This window comes from Podarcis filfolensis (genome assembly GCF_964270895.1).
Source record: "Podarcis filfolensis genome assembly, chromosome: 16".
NCBI classification, from domain to species: Eukaryota; Metazoa; Chordata; class Lepidosauria; order Squamata; family Lacertidae; genus Podarcis; species Podarcis filfolensis.
Window position 1 is genome coordinate 8004660 of NC_139620.1, and position 20928 is coordinate 8025587.

The 20928-nt window shown below is 47.9% G+C and overlaps 1 protein-coding gene across 3 annotated transcripts; it reads left to right on the forward strand.

Moving 5' to 3' along the window:
* The first annotated feature begins 812 nt into the window (after positions 1-812).
* Positions 813-13792, forward strand: LOC310751909 (protein S100-A5-like). 3 transcript variants are annotated; one of them, XM_083591675.1, is made up of 3 exons: positions 813-955; positions 11679-11836; positions 13557-13792. In XM_083591675.1, the coding sequence occupies exons 2-3, from the start codon at positions 11693-11695 to the stop codon at positions 13698-13700; spliced, it is 288 nt and encodes a 95-aa protein (XP_083447801.1). In that variant the 5' UTR covers positions 813-955; positions 11679-11692; the 3' UTR covers positions 13701-13792. The 3 variants fall into 3 exon arrangements, with proteins under 3 accessions (XP_083447801.1, XP_083447800.1, XP_083447802.1); XM_083591674.1 differs by lacking the exon at positions 813-955 and adding an exon at positions 2513-2717; XM_083591676.1 differs by lacking the exon at positions 813-955 and adding an exon at positions 7242-7357.
* Positions 13793-20928: the final 7136 nt, after the last annotated feature.

Sequence of the window (20928 nt, forward strand, 5' to 3'; positions counted from 1 at the left end):
CTGAAAGCAACGCAGTCTTTAAAACAGGCGTCAGAAACAGCGAAGGCGCCTACCTAATATCACAGGACAGGGAGTTCCAGAGATTAGGTCCTGGCCACCCTGAATGACGGATTCCTTGCAAGTGTGGAGTGAACTAAATGCACAGCTCTGTTCTGTAGAACAAAGTGGCTGTTCAGGCCTATACTGGGTGTAGATCTCGTTCAATTCCCAGTACAGTGGTACCTCAGGTTACATATGCTTCAGGTTACATACGCTTCAGGTTACAGACTCCGCTAACCTAAAAATAGTACCTAGGGTTAAGAACTTTGCTTCAGGATGAGAACAGAAATCGTGCTCCGACGGCACGCCAGCAGCAGGAGTCCCCATTAGCTAAAGTGGTGCTTCAGGTTAAGAACAGTTTCAGGTTAAGTACGGACCTCCGGAACGAATTAAGTTCTTAACCCGAGGTACCACTGTAAAGGATTCAAAATTATTGCCTTTGCAGGGTCCCTTTCCAAACCCAACCCTGCCACACCCTGAAAGGCCGAAGGGCCAGTTTTTCTCCCTTACCTCCCCTTACTTCTCTCTCTCTCTCTCCTGATCTCTCTCTGTGTATTTTGTACACAAAGAGGTTTATTGTTCGGCCTCCAAGAAAACAGCTGAAAACCAGCTCCATTCTCTGCTGGTTTTAAGGACGAAGTCAGGCATGTTGAACTTCAGAAGAAAAAAAGATATACACACACACGGCCAGAACTCCAGCATCTCTCCTAGTCCCATCATCCCACTGAACGGTCCCTGGCCTCTTGTTGCTTAGCAACAGATTCCCCACCTGTCCCCTGCATCCTGTTTGCCACACCTGGCTGAACAGAAGGGAGGGAGACTGATGTTGCCAGGGGCAACTGTCCCAGCCGGGAAGACCATTGGGCCTGTTACTCGTGGGGGGGGGGGGGAGCCAGTGGCTGGGGATCCAGAGGCTGTGAGTTCAAATCCCCACATGTGCTTTTAAGAGAGCGTGATTGAGAGCCAGCATGGGCTAGGACCTGGGAGACAGGGGTTCAAATCCCCACTCAGCCATGAAGCTCTCTGGGTGGCTTTGGGCCTAATTTACCTCACAGGGTTGTTGTGAGGATAAAATGAGGAGGGGGGGGGGAACCTGGAGCTCCTTGGATGAAAAGGTGCTACATGAATGTAAGAAATCATATTATAATAATAATGCAGGATGCAAGACTTGTCGTGCTTCACAATTTCTCCCTGGGATTATTGGGAAGTGTAATCTCTGAAGGCTCAGGTGGGAGGAAGTTTCTAGTCCCTAGTGTGAACATGTGCCTGGGGGGGTGGCAAGGCAGCGTAAAACCTGCTCCTTCCCACAAACACACAGCTGCAGCTGCCAATGTGTATTTTTCTTTCAACTGTTGGTAATAACATTGCAAGATAATTACGCCTTTCAAATTATGCCTTTCGCCCAAAGAATAAACGCCCTCTCTGCTTGGAAATCGGCGGAGCAGAGAGAAGCTGAGAACCAGCTGTAAGTTAGCTGTGGGGGGGGTTGGGGGGAGGGACCTATGGCCCTCCAAATGTTGCTCAGAAAGGAATGCGGCCCTCGATTGCAGCATGTAGTTCTCCATTCGTGGCACCTCAAAGGCAAACAGAATTTATTGTGACTCAGCCCTCACAGATTGCAAAGTAGCACACCACCAAAAAAAAACCAAGCTTGTGTTTAAGACACCACGGAAGTTCTCTCTTTGTGGTCTGCAACACTGGGTGAAACCACCGCTTTTTCCTTTTTATGCCACTGGCCTCTCTCTCTTGCTTTCATGTCAAGGAAACTGAACCCTCCCTGCATTAAAGGTGCAGGAGCCCTCCTAAAATTAAAAACTGGCCACCTTCAGGCAGAACATTGATAAGGCCAAGAGAATCCTAATTTAGGCTCAAGCAAGAGTTGTTAATGGGACTCGGGTGGCGCTGTGGGTTAAACCATAGAGCCTAGGACTTGCCGATCAGAAGGTCGGCGGTTCGAATCCCCGAGATGGGGTGAGCTCCTGTTGCTCGGTCCCTGCTCCTGCCAACCTAGCAGTTCGAAAGCACGTCAAGTGCAAGTAGATAGATAGGTACCGCTCCGGTGGGAAGGTAAACGGCGTTTCTGTGCACTGCTCTGGTTCGCCAGAAGCGGCTTAGTCATGCTAGCCACATGACCCGGAAGCTGTACGCTGGCTCCTTCGGCCAATAAAGCGAGATGAGCGCCGCAACCCCAGAGTCGGCCACGACTGGACCTAATGGTCAGGGGTCCCTTTACCTTTAACTATCTTTCTGTAGTTATTTCTTTCTTTTCCCCTTTTCTCTCCCTTTCTATTTTTTTCCTGGTCTCTCCATTTCTTGCCTTTTCTTCTTTCTGAATTTCTTCTTTTTTTAGACCTAGTAGCTGTCTTAGTATATTGTAAAAAATATACTTTGCGATGGGTATGTATTTTTGAAGATCTATGAATAAGCCTCAGTAAATAAAGTTAATTTAAAAGCGGGGAAAGGGAAAAAAGAAAAGAAAAAGAGTTGTTCACAACCTGAGGAGAAGATGGCTGGATGCCAGCAGTCCCTCAGGACATATCCTGGCAACGAGATCATGTTCCTGCTTTTACCAGCTTCAATCTCTGGGGACCCCCCATGAAACTGCATAAGAGGGAGATGCTATACCACACCCAATTCCCTGCTTCACTGCTCAAGCTTGCCGTCCACATTCTCATCCGGTGAGTTGCTTTTAGCTCCTTTTAAACGGCTATGCAGCCTTAATTTCACATCCATCTGTACTTATCAACTGGCTTGCTTTTCCTCTCTGTGATGCTTTCTAGATTGTTTCCGCCGCTGCCTCAGCCTTCCCCAAACTCCTTCCCCCAGCGGCTCTTTTAGTTATGCTAGCTTGAACGGAGCCTCCTTGTGCAAGGGCAGTCTACCACAGAATGCCTGCTTCTGGGGGATGGACAGGGAAGAAGGGCTGCTGCCTTCAGGCCTCGCTTTAGGGGCTTCCGGGATGTCCTCTGTTGGAAACAGGATGCTGGGCAAATCCTTGGTTTGATCCAGAAAGGCAATATAGCAGTAACTCGCAACCAAGACTTGATTGGAGCCAGGCACTATACTGGCCAGGCAGTAGGCAAATTTAGGGGATCACGGCCGGTTCGGTTGCGCTGGCTTCAGCATGGTTTTCTCAAAAACAAGTCATGCCAGATGGATCCCATTTTTGATAAGAGTTACAAGCTTGGTGGATCAGGGGAATGCTGTGGACATTATCGTATCTTGATTTCAGTAGGGCTTTTGACAAAGCCCCCCATGATAGTCTTGTGGAGAAGCTGGTCAAATGTGGGCTGGACAAGGCAGCTGTTAGGTGGATTTGCAGCTGGTTGGCGGAGCGAACACAAAGAGGGCTCACTAACAGTTCCCCATCACCCTGGGAAATTTAGGTTTGATTTAGGTTTGATGAGGCCCTAAGCTACTGAAGGTAATGGGGCCCTTTATATGTCCAGCTGTCCTTTGTCAACAACAAATTGCCGCTGTTTTTTGTGCTGAATATATGCTATACGGTAATTTATGGACCTAATAGGTATCTAAAGCCATTTGCACATAACAAAATATGTATTTTATCAAAGTAATTGATACAGAAATGAGCAAACCAGTGATATTTTAGGGAGCAGGCTAGCAGGCGGGGCCCATGACTTACATCATAGGAGCCTACACAACACAAAACACGGTTGCTGAATGTAGGTTTTATTTTATATCTTATATTTTGGAAATGTACATCCAGGTTTTTTTCCCTTTAAATTTTTTTGGGGGCCCCACTCTGGGGCCCTAAGCTATAGCTTGTATAGCTCATACGTAAATCTGGCACTGCCCCCAGCCAACCAGCCCTCTTTTCCCAGCCCTAACTGGAGATGGCAGGGATCAAACTGGGAGCCTTCTGCACTCAAAGCAGGTACTCTGCCAGGGAGTCACAGCCTTCTCCCCTTATTTCTGGCTGGGGTCAAGCCCTTCCTGGAAGAAGAGGATGCTTTTTCTCTCCAGATGTCCACACAGATTCCAGATGTGCAAGTCACATGAGCTGCTCGGAGGCCTCACACCCACACAACCCTGCATGTTAAAATGTAGCTCTGGATTTTGCCCGTGGCTATCAGAAGCTGGCAAATCCCCAGCCTGAAATCTCTAGGCCAGCCAACGCCTTTTCCACATTACAACATCTCTTTGTGAGTCAGAGTCCAGCTAAATCAATCCAGATCCTTCATTCGTATTCGGGTTTTGGGAGAGACAATCGAGAAGGAAACTGGGCTCCTGTTTCTTGACCTTTTAGAAAGAGCTCACTAACTCGTCTGGGGTTGCTTGGAGATTCCAGGGCCGCTGTTGCCAAATTATCTTTCTGCCTCTGAAGAATTTCTGAAGAAAAGAAAAGAAATTCTGTCCCTGAAGAGCAGAATTAACATGTGAACAGGCAAAAGCTTTTGCCTGACACAGAGATAATAATAATAATAATAATAATAATAATAATAATAATAATAATAATAATTATTTATTATTTATACCCCGCCCATCTGGCTGAGTTTCCCCAGCCACTCTGGGCGGCTCCCAATCAAGTGTTAAAAACAGTACAGCATTAAATATTAAAAACTTCCCTAAACAGATGTCTTTTAAAGATAGGATAGCTGCTTATTTCCTTCACATCTGAAGGGAGGGTGTTCCACAGGGTGGGCGCCACTACCAAGAAGGCCCTCTGTCTGGGTCCCTGTAACCTCACTTCTCGCAATGAGGGAACCGCCAGAAGGCCCTTGGAGCTGGACCTCAGTGTCCAGGCTGAACGATGGGGGTGGAGACGCTCCTTCAGGTATACTGGGCCGAGGCCGTTTAGGGCTTTAAAGGTCAGCACCAACACTTTGAATTGTGCTCGGAAACGTACTGGGAGCCAATGTAGGTCTTTCAAGACCGGTGTTATGTGGTCTCGGCGGCCGCTCCCAGTCACCAGTCTAGCTGCAGCATTTTGGATTAGTTGTAGTTTCCGGGTCACCTTCAAAGGTAGCCCCACGTAGAGCGCATTGCAGTAGTCCAAGCGGGAGATAACCAGAGCATGCACCACCCTGGCGAGACAGTCCGCGGGCAGATAAAGTAATGGGGGAAGTGAGAAGTGTTTGTAGGTGACATTTCTGGACTGTACAGTAACGCTGTCCATGCTCTGGCGCACTGTTCTCCTGCATCATTTATTAATTGATATTTTATTGAAACATAAATTCAAATTTACATTCAAATATAAAGCAGTAAAGTGATACAAAAAGAAGGGGGGAATCAAAACACAGAACTGTGTAAAGGGGAGGGGAAAGTATTACATGAATATAGACAAAAAAATTGAGATTATTATCCCAATACTAATACAGTGGTACCTCGGGTTAAGTACTTAATTCGTTCTGGAGGTCCGTACTTAACCTGAAACTGTTCTTAACCTGAAGAACCACTTTAGCTAATGGGGCCTCCTGCTGCCGCCACACCGCCGGAGCCCGATTTCTGTTCTTATCCTGAAGCAAAGATCTTAACCTGAAGCACTATTTCTGGGTTAGTGGAGTCTGTAACCTGAAGCGTATGTAACCTGAAGCGTATGTAACCCGAGGTACCACTGTAGAAATATTAACAGCCTACTGCATTTTCTATACATTCGTTCCAGATATTGCTGTGTTTATCCAAGCAGTCTACATCTGTAAGCCATCTGTTCATAGGTTGCAAGTGTTATCATATGATCGATCCACTGATTAAAGGATATATTGTCTTCTAGTTCATCAACATCAGCCTCTTGGCTACCATGAGAGCGCGTAAATTCTGTTTTTGTTGTCCAGTTAACTTCCATACAGTAGGCATATACCTTCTCCGGCATGTTTTTAGCTTCAAATACAGCTGTATCACCCACAGGCCTGTCAGCTTGGTGATGAGTGATGCCATACGGGGTGAAAATCCCAGTAACTCTTACAACAAGGGTCTCCATAATACCTTTCAGCCCCTCCCTTGGTCGTGAGGCAGCGAGGGAAGTTCCCATTCTTTTCTTCCCTCAGAAAGTCTCTAGAAATCTAAAGGAGGAAGTTTCCTCTTTCACTTCCACTTCCTCCTTCAGATCTTCAGGCTTCTTAGGGAACTCAAGATTAATTCAGCTGAGTCCTACTTTTGGGAACTGTGAAGGGTGCATTTTGTGGGCACTTTCTCTCTTCCTGTCTCACGGTATGCTAGACCAAGTGTCCCTATTTCCCAGGGTCCACAGTCCCGGAATTGCAGAAGCCGCCCCGGTTTCTGATTCGATCCCAGAATGTCCCACTTTTCCTTAGGACGTCCCTATTTTCATCGGAGAAATGTAGGAGGGTATGGAGTTATGCGAGCCAAGGAGATAAGTACCGTATTTTTTGCTCCATAAGACTCACTTTTTTCCTCCTAAAAAGTAAGGGGAAATGTGTGTGCGTCTTATGGAGCGAATGCAAGCTGCGCAGCTATCCCAGAAGCCAGAACAGCAAGAGGGATTGCTGCTTTCACTGTGCAGTGATCCCTCTTGCTGTTCTGGCTTCTGAGATTCAAAATATTTTTTTTCTTGTTTTCCTCCTCCAAAAACTAGGTGTGTCTTGTGGTCTGGTACGTCTTATAGAGCGAAAAATATGGTAACTATACAACCTTTAGAAGACATCTGAAGGCAGCTCTGTACAGGGAAGTTTTTTTTTTTTTAAGTTTGATGTTTTATTATGTTTTTATATATGTTGGAAGCTGCCCACAGTGGTTGGCGCAACCCAGACAGATAGGCAAGGTATAAACAACAACAGCAGCAACAACAGCAACAGCAAAAGCAACAACAGAATAGGACATCCTATTTTCATCTGAGAAATGTTGGGAGGGGGAAGTAGTGACCAGAATTGGTGTCACTCACATCACTCTTTCCAGAATCCAAATGTGCACCGTCACTAGATAGATAAATAGATAGATAGATAATTTATTACGGTCGGAGACCAACTTATAAAACACACCTGGGGGTACAAGTCACAGAAGGAAAACACTGTCACTAATCAAAATATCTACATGGACTCCAGCTTACTTTCCAAGTTTGTGGGAGATAACGGATATTTCTATTTGTTATTCTTCGAATAAAGTAATAATTAAAAATTAAAATAGGCCCCAAAAGGTTGGCACCCCCTGCCTTAAAAGGCACAGGAACACCACACACACACACACCGAGTCTGGATGCTGGCAACCTTAATCTTTAACACACCATTCTCGGATCTATTTGCTAGCATGAGCTCATGCAGACGGTTGCATCACCTTGAACAGGATCCCAGCCCCACCTTGGTCACAGCTAACTGGATTTGAATTCAAGCTGCCTGAGTCACCGGTGGGTTCGGCCCTCTGGTGGCTTCAATGCCTGGTTAACCACAAAGCAGCCGTTTCAACACTGTGTTTGTTTTAGAGTTTATGTGATTCGTTGTTCCTCTTGGCTGATGAAGCAAAGGCTTGGCAGCGGAGATCGATGCCAGGGAGGCCGTGGGAACAGGTGGGAAACTTTGCCAGCTGATGCGCCGAGCATCATGTGCCGATGCTTAGAGCTGTAGAATCTGTGGCCCACCAAACCGGCAGGTGGGGTGTAGTTTAGGGACAAAGCACCCCAGCAAATATTTCACAAGCATCTGCTTATGAAGAACATACTGGCCTCGGCCCAGTGTACCTGAAGGAGCGTCTCCACCCCCATTGTTCTACCCAGGCACTGAGGTCCAGCGCCGAGGGCCTTCTGGTGGTTCCCTTGCTGTGAGAAGCCAAGTTACAGGGAACCAGGCAGACGGCCTTCTCGGTAGTGACGCCTGCCCTGTGGAACACCCTCCCACCAGATGTCAAAGAGAAAAACAACTACCAGACTTTTAGAAGGCATCTGAAGGCAACCCTGTTTAGGGAAGCTTTTAATGTTTAATAGGTTATTGTATTTTAATATTGTGTGGGAAGCCGCCCAGAGTGGCTGGGGAACTCCAGCCAAATGGGCGGGGTATAAATAATAAATTATTATTATTATTATTATTATTATTATTATTATTATTATCATTATCATTATCATTACAGTATTACCTTGGGTTAAGTTGAGTATGATCAGCACTGACTCAGGTGTTTCAGCATCCCTTCCCCATCGGTTCTATTTCCCCCAAACATGTTCATTCATTTATTTGTAATTTCCGTAAACATTGGGGTTCCCTTGGGGTCCGCTGCTCTCTCCCTCATGCGTGTGGGTGGCTCCCAAAAGCGGCACCGTCCACAGTTTTGAGGTGATTAGCGAAGGAAATCTGCCCTTTGGATCCGCCGAGATTTCCAGAAGCTATTAGTTAATTTGTTGTAAAGGTTAATGAATGGAGGAAACTGCTGGAGAGGGGAGAGGCTAATCCATAGAGAGGTGAATGCATATATATATCTACTGCAATAAATGCTTCAGGGGAAAGTGCTTCTGTTCAGGCTGCCAGCCACACCCTTTCCAAACAACTCCATTCCGCTACAGCCAGCCCCAACATTCTGCAGCCATTGGGCATGCTCAGCCCTTATTTGGCTCTGCTCGGTTCCTTTCTCTCTCCCTCCAAGCTTGCTGATATATCCGCCTCATTACTGAGGGATGCCATTCTGGCTGCATAAGGATCCGGGTTCAGAGAGCAAGTTCACTATTCACTTAAAAGGCTTGGGGATCCTATTTCAGCCTAAGGGCCACCTTCCCTTTTGAGAAACCTCCCAGGGGCCACATGCCAGTGGTGGGTGGGTGTCAAAAGTGGGCGGAGTGATGGGTGTAAATTTTCACTTTGGGCAGTAAGCTAGTTTCTCTCCTCATTCACAAATCCCTCTCCCTATTCTCCATCCAGGGAAGCCAGTGGTGTTATCAGAGTTCAAGGATATGGCCCAAGAGCCACATTCCCTTCTGGGAAACATTTTGGGGGCCACAGGCCAGTGGTGGGCGGGGCAACAGATGTGACAAGGGCGAGCTAGCAATAAATCACACAGAGTAAGTGAAGGTAACTCTTTATTCGAAACCGGATCTGCTAAAGAGTACCAGGCCTAGTAAGCACAGCAATTCTTCTTTGGTAGGCAGTTGCAGAGACTGAAGGCCCCCTCCTTCCCACAGCTGCCCTAAACCTCCTCCTTTCTCCAGTTTCCCCCAAGCAATCTGAGACTGTGCCTGTGCAAAGCTAACTTCTTCTCCCCTCTTTTCATGCCTCTTCTGGCTCTGGGAGACCATAGAAGAGGAGAGTTTGTTGCAGCAGGAGAGGGAGGCCAGCCTGACTCATCTCTGCCTCTTGGCCTTCCTACTCTCCAGTGTCACGGTCTGGTTTACGGGCGGTCAAAGTCCTGGTGGAGGATGTCGGGACTGGGGGCTAGACGGTGGGGTGGGAGCAGGAAGGAGAGTCAGGGAGCCAGGAGTCAGGAAGCCAAGGGTCAGAGACCCAGGAGTCAAGAAGCCACGGGTCTGAGGGTCATGAGACAAGGAGCCAAACGCAGCAAGGCAGGAAGCGTGCTGCTGTGGCAAGGAGCCAAAGGGAGATGCTGACCTTATATCCCTTCCCGGCTCTTGCCGCCTGGTGCTGTGAGTTACCAATCGGCCTCACCTGTGTGGCTGTGCCTTGCCTCTTCAGAACAAACTTAGGAAAGCCCCAGTCCTGCGAAGCCCTACCGGTCACAGGGCTTGGCTCCTGCACACACTCCTGACATCCAGTTTCTGCTTCTGCTTCTGCCTCTGCTTCTGGACTCCTCTCTGACACAGATTCTCCCCGCTCACTAAACCCTGTTACCTCTTCAGCTTCCGACACCTCCTCCTCCCAGTTTTCACCCTCTTCTCCCTCTGACCACTTGCACTGTCATCCCACTACCCATCTCCAGGCTCTGAACCTCCTTCCCTTGGGGGTCCTCCAGTCGATGCCTCCCACCATTCCTCTGCGTCCAACAAAATGTAAAAATTTGTCACTGTACAGTCGGCTAGCTTCCACACACACACAAACTCTCACACACCCCTCTCTGTTCTCCATCCAGACAAGGAAAAAGCATGGGCAGAGTTTAAGGGCACATTCCAAGCGATCAAAAGTACTCAAGGTGCGAAACATAAGGGCCCAATGAGGGGCGTGGTCTTGGGAGAGTCTTGTGGGCCAGATAGAGAGGCCTGGTGGGTCACATGTGACCCGCGGGCCGCAGGTTCCCCACCCCTGGCATATACAACGGAGTACATCATATGATTGGAAGGGACGCGGGTGGCGCTGTGGGTTAAACCACTGAGCCTAGGACTTGCCGATCAGAAGGTCGGAGGTTTGAATCTCCGCGATGGGGTGAGCTCCCATGGCTCGGTCCCTGCTCCTGCCAACCTAGCAGTTCGAAAGCACACCCCTACAAGTAGATAAATAGGTACAGCTCTAGCGGGAAGGTAAACGGCATTTCCGTGCACTGCTCTGGTTCTCCAGAAGCGGCTTAGTGATGCTGGCCACATGACCTGGAAGCTGTACGCCGGCTCCCTCGGCCAATAAAGCGAGATGAGCGCCGCAACCCCAGAGTTGGCCACGACTGGACCTAATGGTCAGGGGTCCCTTTACCTTTACATCATATGATCAGGGCTGCCTCGCCTGCCAACTTGAATGCTACGAGCTGCAAATCTAAAGTGCAGGGAGTGGGAAGCGTCGAGAACACGCTGGTGCCGGGTGTGTTCGCCCAGGGCTGGCCAGCCGTTCCCAGGGAAATCCCTACCTGTGCTAATGGAGCCCTTATCAACTTGTTTCCACCCTCCTTAATTGCAGAGTTATTCGCTGCTGCTTCTAATGTGCGTTTGCTTGCAAGATCTCTTTTTATGTATATTTTCTGCTTTGCAGGTTGAGCTTCCCAAGCTCTCACCCAGGGCGAATGCTGTATAATCAAAGGCTTTATGGCCTGAGCTGTCCCACAGGTTGAAATAAAGAAATTATCTATGATGAATTAAAAAAAATCCTGAAATATACTTTCCCTAAAAAACCCGAAGCCTTTCTCTTAGGAATGGTCGGAGAGGAGATTAGGAAAGAAGACCAAACAATGTTCCAATACGCAACGGCAGCTGCCAGGATATTGCTAGCGCAAAATTGGAAAACCCCTAATATCCCAACTGTTAGAGAATGGCAAACTAAGCTATTTGAATATATAGAACTAGCAAGGATGACACAAAAAATCAGGCATCAAAAAAACGTAAAATTTATTAATGATTGGAACAAATTCGTAACATACATAGAAACAAATTTAGGATACAATAAAATCACAGTAGGTGGAATATAAAACCTGCGAAGTATAGACAGAGGCTGTAAAAAGATACCGTAGAAAGATATTGTGGTGATATAGCTGTACGCCGTATAGCTGTATAGCGAAGCTGTACGCCGGCTCCCTCGGCCAATAAAGCGAGATGAGCGCCGCAACCCCAGAGTCGGCCACGACTGGACCTAATGGTCAGGGGTCCCTTTACCTTTACGGGGGAAAAGGACATTGGGGGATCAAATTAGAAACAGGGATAGCTTCTGTAAATCCAGGACCATCCCTGGAAAATAGGGACACTTGGAGGGTCTGGATCAGGCTCTTCGTATGTTCTTAACCATGTGGTCCTTCAGGAGGAAGGGCAGGATATAAATTTAATGAACAAATGAACAAATCCCGCCATACAGTTCACTTCCCTGCTTTCTCCTTTTCAGATCTTGCCTGGCCGATGGACATGGAGACGCCCCTCGAGAAAGCCCTGGCGACGCTTGTGTACACCTTCCACAAATATTCAGGGAAAGAAGGGGATAAGTTTACTCTGAGCAAGGGAGAGCTGAAGGAGCTGGTGAAGAAGGAGTTGGCACTTGGAGAGGTCAGTGCCCCAGCGGATCGGGGGGGGAAATAGTGGCCCCCAAACACAACGCGATATTGGGGAAACCAGTGTTCCACCTTCAAGATGTGCATCTTCCATCAGGACCACGGCTGAGTGGCAGAGCATCTGCCTTGCATGCAGAAGGTCCCGGGTTCGAGTCCTGACATCTCCTGGTAGAACTGGGGAAGACTCCCAGTCTGAAACCCTGGAGAGCCACAGACAGTCAGTGGCGAGGGGGCTGATCCTGATACACATCCTTGGAGGGGACAGGGAGGTGCAGCAAGTCAAAATGTGGGGCTTGCGCATGGGATAAACAGTGGGGAGTTTGGATAAGTCTTTCCTTCCTTTCCCCATCTTTCCCTTATTCACTTTATGCCTTAGTTTCCTTCCAGGTGACTGACTTTTCTTTTGCTGCCTCCTTCCTTCCTTCCTTCCTTCCTTCCTTCTTTCAGGGCAATATCCCATCTCAGTCTTAAAGTAAACCCATTAAAATGAATGAGCATGATGTAATATATTTCAGTGAATGGCAATGGATCTGAGTACAGCTCAGCCCCTATTCACACCATATATTTAAAGCACTATGATACTTCTTTAAACAGTCTTGGCTTCCCCCAAATAATTCTGGGAGCTGCGGTTTGTTAAAGGTGCCAAGAGTTGTTAGGAATCCTGAAATATACTCAGAGTCGCAAAGTGATTTCATGCTCTTTATTCAGCTCATAGTGGTGAGGAGGAATGAATGAAAGTCCCCTCAAGGTATGTGCTTTATATACATTATTTACACAATGGGCTGCACATGATTGGCTAATTCCGGAATTCTACTGTAAGCCAATCAGGTTGTGGATTCACTTCTATCTGGAGCATGATTGGGTGGTTCCTGCCAACCAATCATACTGCTGCATTGTTCTAGGACCAATCAGACTGCTGCATTCTGAATCCTATTGTTCTAGGACCAATCAGACTGCTGCCTTCTGGATCCTATTGTTCTAGGACCAATCAGACTGCTGCCTTTTGGATCCTATTCAACTCAGTACATAACAAGTCCCCAATTCCCTACAACTTCCAGAGTGGTTTAACAACCAGTCCTGCTTCCCAGGAACTCTGGGAACTGTCGCTCTGTAGCGGGAAATGGCCGACGTCTATTAACAACTCTCAGCACCCTTAAATCTTTGGGGGAAGTCATGACTATTTAAAGTATTAAAGGTAAAGGGACCCCTGACCATTAGGTCCAGTCGTGACCGACTCTGGGGTTGCGGCGCTCATCTCGCTTTACTGGCCGAGGGAGCCGGCGTACAGCTTCCGGGTCATGTGGCCAGCAGGACTAAGCCGCTTCTGGCAAACCAGAGCAGCGCACGGAAACACCGTTAACCTTCCCGCCGGAGTGGTACCTATTTATCTACTTGCACTTTGACGTGCTTTCGAACTGCTAGGTTGGCAGGAGCAGGGACCGAGCAACGGGAGCTCACCCCGTCGCGGGGATTCGAACCGCCGACCTTCTGATCGGCAAGCCCTAGGCTCTGTGGTTTAACCCACAGCGCCACCCGCGTCCCATTTAAAGTATTGGAGAGCTTTAAATGTATCACGTGAATACGGCCTCGGTTGGATGCAACCCTTAAGTTTTGAAAGAGAGTTAAATTTGTGAGGGGGGTTCAGTGCCCCCCATAATCAGACATGTACCCCAATCTCTCCCCCTCTCTTTCCTTTGCCCCCCTTTCCCTCGCAGAAGATGAAGGCAGGCGGAATTGACAAGCTGATGGGGACCCTGGACAAGAACAAGGATGATGAGATTGACTTCAAGGAGTACACGGGCTTCCTGACGGCCCTCTGCATGACCTACAACGATTTCTTCCAGCAGGATTCAAAATAAGGGAGAGGGTGGGTTAAATCTCCAGCAGTCGGTGCCCTGCATCACCCAGAGCCCATGTGGTAACTTTAAATAAAGGTCTCGACCTCCAGAAACTGGTTCAGCCATTTAGTCCTGAGGGTTGGTTGTTTGTAGCCACATGGAACCTTTGGAGAAGGCAGGCAGGATCAGTCCGGAGGCTACAACTTGTGGCCCTCCAGATGTAATTGGACTCCAAATCCCATCACCCTTGACCTGCTGCAAGACTGTCCCACATTTCTTTGGCAGTTTTCTTATTCCTTATGTATACTACTTGCTGGTCGCCAAGAGCCAAATTAATTATCGCCCTGGCTTTTGCATCTCCTTTCGACCAAGCAATAGTCACAGGGTCATCGGTTACATAGGTCCAAACTTCCCGAGAGGTCAAAAGTGCCTCCACCCGAAACGACCATAAGCTGTAGTTCTCATCTGTCAGCTGTGGGAACATCAGAGCGTTCTCAGTTCTGGAACCCAGTCAACCATTCTAGAACTCTTCCAGACCCACAGAACCACACCAACAGGAGAAGGAGCTTTCAAACCTTTCTTAAAGTCCAAAAATGTACAGTCATCCACTCAGCAGCTGGGCCCATAACCAAAGATGTTGGTTCTTTTGCAGACTAGTTGCACTGCAGAAGGCGTGCTGAGGAGACCACACATTCCAAGAAATGCAAAAGTAACTTTTGCTAGGTTTTTAATAACAAAAACAAAAACTCCTTTTACACTAAATTACAATATATCAGTAAGCATGACCCATCCACCAGGGTACTGAGAGAGCTAGGTGCTGCTCTTTATATACCATACCCAACAGCTTAATTATGGGACGCGGGTGGCGCTGTGGGTTAAACCACAGAGTCTGGGACTTGCCGATCAGAAGGTCAGCGGTTCGAATCCCCGCAACGGGGTGAGCTCCCATTGCTCGGTCCCTGCTCCTGCCAACCTAGCAGTTCGAAAGCACATCAAAGTGCAAGTAGATAAATAGGTACAGCTCAAGCGGGAAGGTAAACGGTGTTTCCGTGCGCTGCTTTGGTTCACCAGAAGCGGCTTAGTCATGCTGGCCACATGACCCAGAAGCTGTACGCCGGCTCCCTTGGCCAGTAAAGCGAGATGAGCACTGCCACCCCAGAGTCGGCCACAACTGGACCTCATGGTCAGGGGTCCCTTTACCTTTAAGTGGCATTTAATATGTGGACCCTGATTGGTTGGGATAACCAGAAATGGAGGAAGCTGGTGCCCTCCAGATGTTGCTGGACTACAGCTCCCATCATCCTTGACCATTGGCCATGCTAGCAGGGATGGTGGGAGTTGGGATCCAGCAACACCTGGAGGGCCGCAGATTCCCCACCCAAGTTTTAGATGCAGAAGGTTTCCCCCAGGATCTCCAGGTAAGGAGAGAGTCCTGTTTAAAGCCCTTGAAAGCCACTGCTGAGCTGTGTTGTCTATAGGCCAACACTCAGATTTGATATTGGCAAGCACACCCACAAATTGCCAACTTTAAAATGAAAGAGTTGACAGGGAGCCCCACAAGACGCTTCAAAGTCTTTTCTAGATAAGGAGACCAGTCTCTGTAGATCAGGCAGGCAGGAAGTTCTGCAGAGGCAGACAGGAAGTGTAATGCTTCCTTCTGCCACTAGGTGGCAATGCCCAATGAAAACCCAGCTGAGCTACAATCTCAGTGCCCTTTCCTTAGAGACAAAACTCAGATCTGCGTTTAAGACTGCAGTAAGTCCCAGTGGGTTCCACAGGGCTTACTCCAAAGTAAGTGAACCAAGGGTTTTCTGAGAGGGGCCGAGCTACGAATAATAATGTGTATTTATTTATCCTGCAAAGGCCAAGATAGGCTTCTAAGCAGTACAAAAGCCAATTTATTTATTTTTACATTTATATTCCACCTTACCTCCGAGATGATCAAGGTAGCATACACACCCCATTTTAAGGCAAAACCACGAGCCGCTGTTGTTAAGTTGTGGGTGAACATATCAGATGACACAGCGATTCTTCAAACAGCTCTTGTTTATTCAGAGGCCAGGACAGAACTGAACTGAAGGGTTCAGCCAGCCTGCTTATATAGAGCTCCAGAACAACGTTACTGCAGCAACTTTCTAAAACTATCCAAACACTGAACGTCACTTTTGATCCTTCATTTGCATAACTATCTACAGTATCCCCCTGCTGGCCCAGGGTGAGAACTTCAGTACATAACTGGTGTGGTAATGTGGAGAACAGAAGATAACCCTGGGGAGTTGAGAAACTGAAATGGGAAACATTTCAACCCATCCTTAGCTAGGACTGGGGCAGAGTCAGGTTCCCACAATGCCTGGAGGGACTCAGGGTCTCTCCAGTCCTGGCTAGAGAACACTTCCTTTTGTAATCAAAGGTTTCCTGTTGCACCTGGAGCGAACAGAGAACAGAGAAGCCCTCAGAGGCATGATCTCATTCATGCATGCTCATGTTTCCTATTCATTGCCATAGCAGGTTGATGTGGACTCAAGGCCGGTGTTTGTTCAGCCGAGGAGCTGGGCTCTGTTCCAGGTGAAAGGAAGGAGACCCAGCATCTGGGATGGGGTGAATTCACCGACGAATGATTTAAACTGTCATAAACAAAAATCTGCCCTTATTCCCTCGTGGGGGACACAAGAGCCCTGATAGAGTCCTTTGTAGGTTCTCCATCAGTCGGAGAAAATAACAGAGGCCAACCAGAGAATATTGAGAAGCAAAGCAGCTAGTAAGTCTGATCTTTATTGAACTGTTGCAACAGGGTGCTCCCCTCACACGCAGGAAAGGAGGAGGACCCCGAACAAAGGTGTGCCCACCCTTATATAGACATTTTAAATTGCCCGCCCTGGAGTCCAAGACCACCCCCAGAAACATCATACATACATCACAGAAGGGGTGTAACTCAAGACCACCCCCCAGATACATCATCCCTACATCACAGAAAGGGCGGTCTACAACAGAAATCTGAGTGCGTTGTTTATGTCCTGTCAGGCAGACCTGTCAATGGTCACCTGATTGGATACCCTGGAGAGCCTGGCCAGTCTTTTGCAATGACAAATAGTTCCTGAGCCAGGTCACAGGCTCACCCTATTCATACACAGACATACCCTTAAGACAGGATTTGTGAAGGAGGAGACAATGGGGAGGCTTTTCCATTTTGCTTCGACCTTGCAGAGAAATGTTTGAGGTCAATTCGGGAGGGACAAAATGGTTTCAGGACTTTTTGTGGGGTTTCAGACATGTGGCTTATATATCGATGTACGTGCTTGGTTGGTGCATTTATGAACTACAGTGGTACTTCGGGTTAAGTACTTAATTCGTTCCGGAGGTCCGTTCTTAACATGAAACTGTTCTTAACCTGAAGCACCACTTTAGCTAATGGGGCCTCCTGCTGCCGCCGCGCTGCCACAGCACAATTTCTGTTCTTATTCTGAAGCAAAGTTCTTAACCTGAAGCACTATTTCTGGGTTAGTGGAGTCTGTAACCTGAAGCGTATGTAACCCGAGGTATCACTCTATCTATCTATCTATCTATCTATCTATCTATCTATCTATCATCTATCTATCTATCTATCTATCTATCATCTATCATCCATCTATCTTTGCTGTTGTTTAGTCGTTTAGTCGTGTCTGACTCTTCGTGACCCCCTGGACCAGAGCACGCCAGGCACTCCTGTCTTCCACTGCCTCCCGCAGTTTGGTCAAACTCATGTTTGTAGCTTCCAGAACACTGTCCAACCATCTCGTCCTCTGTCGTCCCCTTCTTCTTGTGCCCTCCATCTTTCCCAACATCAGGGTCTTTTCCAGGGAGTCTTCTCTTCTCATGAGATGGCCAAAGTATTGGAGCCTCAGCTTCAGGATCTGTCCTTCCAGTGAGCACGCAGGGCTGATTTCCTTAAGAATGGATACGTTTGATCTTCGTGCAGTCCATGGGACTCTCAAGAGTCTCCTCCAGCACCATAATTCAAAAGCATTGATTCTTCGGCGATCAGTCTTCTTTATGGTCCAGCTCTCGCTTCCATACATCACTACTGGGAAAACCGTAGCTTTAACTATACAGACCTTTGTTGGCAAGGTGATGTCTCTGCTTTTTAAGATGCTATCTATCTATCAGACCTTAAATTTTTTATTGCAAAACATATATAAAAAACAAACCAATGGGCTGCAGAAGGCAGCAACCAGCAGCTTTCAGCCTGCAGAACTACCCACATCCAGCCTGAAGCAGACCCTTGCGCTACCTAATGTTAGGGCCGGCCATATCAAAGTTTGCAGAACTACCCAAAAGCACATATTTAGGCTGGGAAAAGAAAACCTTACGTGGAAGGGAACCCTGTCCAACGAGGGCAGAACATGCTCCGTGGCTGCAGGGTGTAATAATAATAATAATACTAATAATAATAATAATAATAATAATAGTTTATTTTTTGTACCCTGCCCATGTGGCTGGGTTTCCCCAGCCACTCTGGGCGGCTTCCAACAAGGATTAAAAATACATCAAAATTATATGGGGAAGGGGCGTGGCCCAGTGCAAGAGCAGCTGCTTGGCATGCGGAAGGTCGCAGGATCGATCCCCAGTGCCATCTCCCGCAAGGGTTGGGAGAGACTCCCTGTCTGAATTCCTGGAGAAAGCACTGTCTGTGTGCAGGTGTACCAGTGATCTGACTTGGTGTCAGGGAGATTCCTATGTTGGCTCACCTGGAATGGAAGAGAGCAGAAAAACCAGGGCAGCAAGGAGGGAGAACGGAATGGAGTTTCCTGGAAGAGGGTGCGGCTTGTTAGCTACAACCCTCAGCGGGAACACACGGCAACCTTTCCTTGCGGGTCGCATCTGTTTCAGATGCATTCAAATGTGCTCACAATCCTCTGGGCGGTTTTGGGAGGAAGCGAATGCTTTCCAAACGGTTCTGTGTCGTTCCGAGCCAATTTTGCAGGGCTGCTCTTGCCATGGTGTGTGGTCCTTGCCTGGGCTGCAATGCATGCATTTTACAGGAGGTAATTACGTTTGATCTAATGTGTTTTTCCCCAGAGAAAAAGGGGGGGGGAGAGAAATACCATCCATTACTTTTTAATTGGCAATGCGGGGTGAGGCAGGAGGCTGTTGCAGAGAAAATGAAAACTGGAACACAGAGGGCCAAAATAAACAAAGCAGCAGCAATTTTGCAGGGCGGAATTTAGCCAGCGCCCCTTGATCTGATAATGAAGGCATTGCACAATATGCAGTGAGGGGGCTGGCCCGTTAGGGGGAAAGGGGGTACTTGCCCCATCACCCTTGACCCGCCCCAAGTCTGCAGCTGCCTTCCTTCCTTCTTACAACTGCTTCCTCCTCCTTCGTCTCAGGGTTCCTCCTCAGCAGGGAGGAGGAGGATGGGGACAAAAGTAGGATTAGTGGGCTCTGCCTGTCATCGACTCTGGCGCCACCTACTGCCAGGCTCCCTGCCTTCTGCCCTACCAGTCAATCCCCACTACCACTGTGCACGAGAGCATCTCAATTTTGATTGGTGGATTTGATTGGTGGATTTGATTGGTCACGTGCCCTGTCCTGTATCGCAAAGAGGGGGGAACTTTATCAGATTGAGGACCGCCTCCCCTTCTTGGTAATGCTTTAGGGGCCACACACCAGTGTGGAGCAACAAGTGTCAACATTAAAAAAAACAAAAACAATTTTATTAAATTTTTACAAATTTCACATAAAACTCCAATACATAATATTTTTTTCTTTAGTTTTATTGACTTTCCATCCCATTTTCCGCGGTGTTTTTTAATTTGTGGCACCCTATCTTCGCTTTTTTAATATCATAACCATAATTCTTTCTGTTGCTCATAGTTCGAATCCTGATCGCAAATTCATCATATCACAATATTTATTTAAATAGTCCGAAAATAGTCAACTTTATTTTTGTACAGTAAGCTAGCTCACACACACACACTTATTTCCCCCAATCGGAGAAGTATAGAAACATTACCAGAGAGCAAAGACACGTTCCTGCCAGGCAAAAACACTCAAGGAGCGTGTCTAGCAAGGGCAGTGAGGGGGTGTGGCCTGGAGAAAGTGGGTGTGGCTGGGGAGAATTCCGAGGGCCAGGCAGAGAAGATGGAGGGCCGCTTTGGTCCACTCCAGCTCCTTTTGAACGGCCGTATCTGATCTGGCTTAAGGATAGTAAAGGTAAAGGGACCCCTGACCATTAGGTCCAGTTGTGGCCAACTCTGGGGTTGTGGCGCTCATCTCGCTTTACTGGCCGAGGGAGCCGGCATACAGCTTCCGGGTCATGTGGCCAGCATGACTAAGCCACTTCTGGCGAACCAAAGCAGTGCACGGAAACGCCATTTACCTTCCCACCGGAGCGGTACCTATTTATCTACTTGCACTTTGAGGTGCTTTCGAACTGCTAGGTTGGCAGGAGCAGGGACCGAGCAACGGGAGCTCACCCCGTCGTGGGGATTCGAACCGCCAACTTTCTGATCGGCAAGCCCTAGGCTCTGTGGTTTAACCCACAGCGCCACCCGTGTCCAAGCTTAAGGATAAGGAACTCCAAAAGGGAGAAGTGATGAAATCGCCCGTCTACAGGTAACCTAACACCCGTGCAGCAGACTGAACAGGCACCCTCATCACCCAGTCACCGTCTTCTCCACGAGGCTGACACATCCCGGATTCCTGTTTAAATTACAGTAATCATTTTAAAATTGGCACCAGTACGTACATGTTAGCAAATCGACTCGCGTGCAAACCGGTATCCTTTCATTCCACACACACCCTGTCCTATATGTGAAAGCCCAGAGAGAAAGTATGGTAGAATCTGAGGAACGTTGCTAGCTAGGGAGAGTGAGAGGTCTGTGTGTTAACAAGGGCGGAGAACAGGGACTAGGTAACAGGGTAGCATTGTACAGTGGTACCTCAGGTTACAGATGCTTCAGGTTACAGACACTTCAGGTTACAGACTCTGCTAACCCAGAAATAGTACCTCGGGTTAAGAACTTTGCTTCAGATGAGAACAGAAATCGTGTGGCGGCAGCAGGAGGCCCCATTAGCTAAAGTGGTACCTCAGGTTAAAAACAGTTTCAGGTTAAGAACAGACCTCCAGAACGAATTAAGTTCTTAGCCAGAGGTACCACTGTAGTTTGTTCAGGGTGCTGAAAGCTGTTTGGAGACCCTTTGGCAAACTACAGTTCCCAGCAATAGAAAAGTTGCACGCATATATTCATTATTTCTGCTTCCAGCCCCA

Excerpts from the sequence above, each read along its gene's own strand:
- LOC310751909 (XM_083591675.1), top strand. The coding sequence starts at position 11,693 with ATGGACATGGAGACGCCCCTCGAGAAAGCCCTGGCGACGCTTGTGTAC. Across the intron at positions 11,837-13,556 it reads AGGAGTTGGCACTTGGAGAG|AAGATGAAGGCAGGCGGAAT; the intron begins GTCAGTGCCCCA and ends TTTCCCTCGCAG.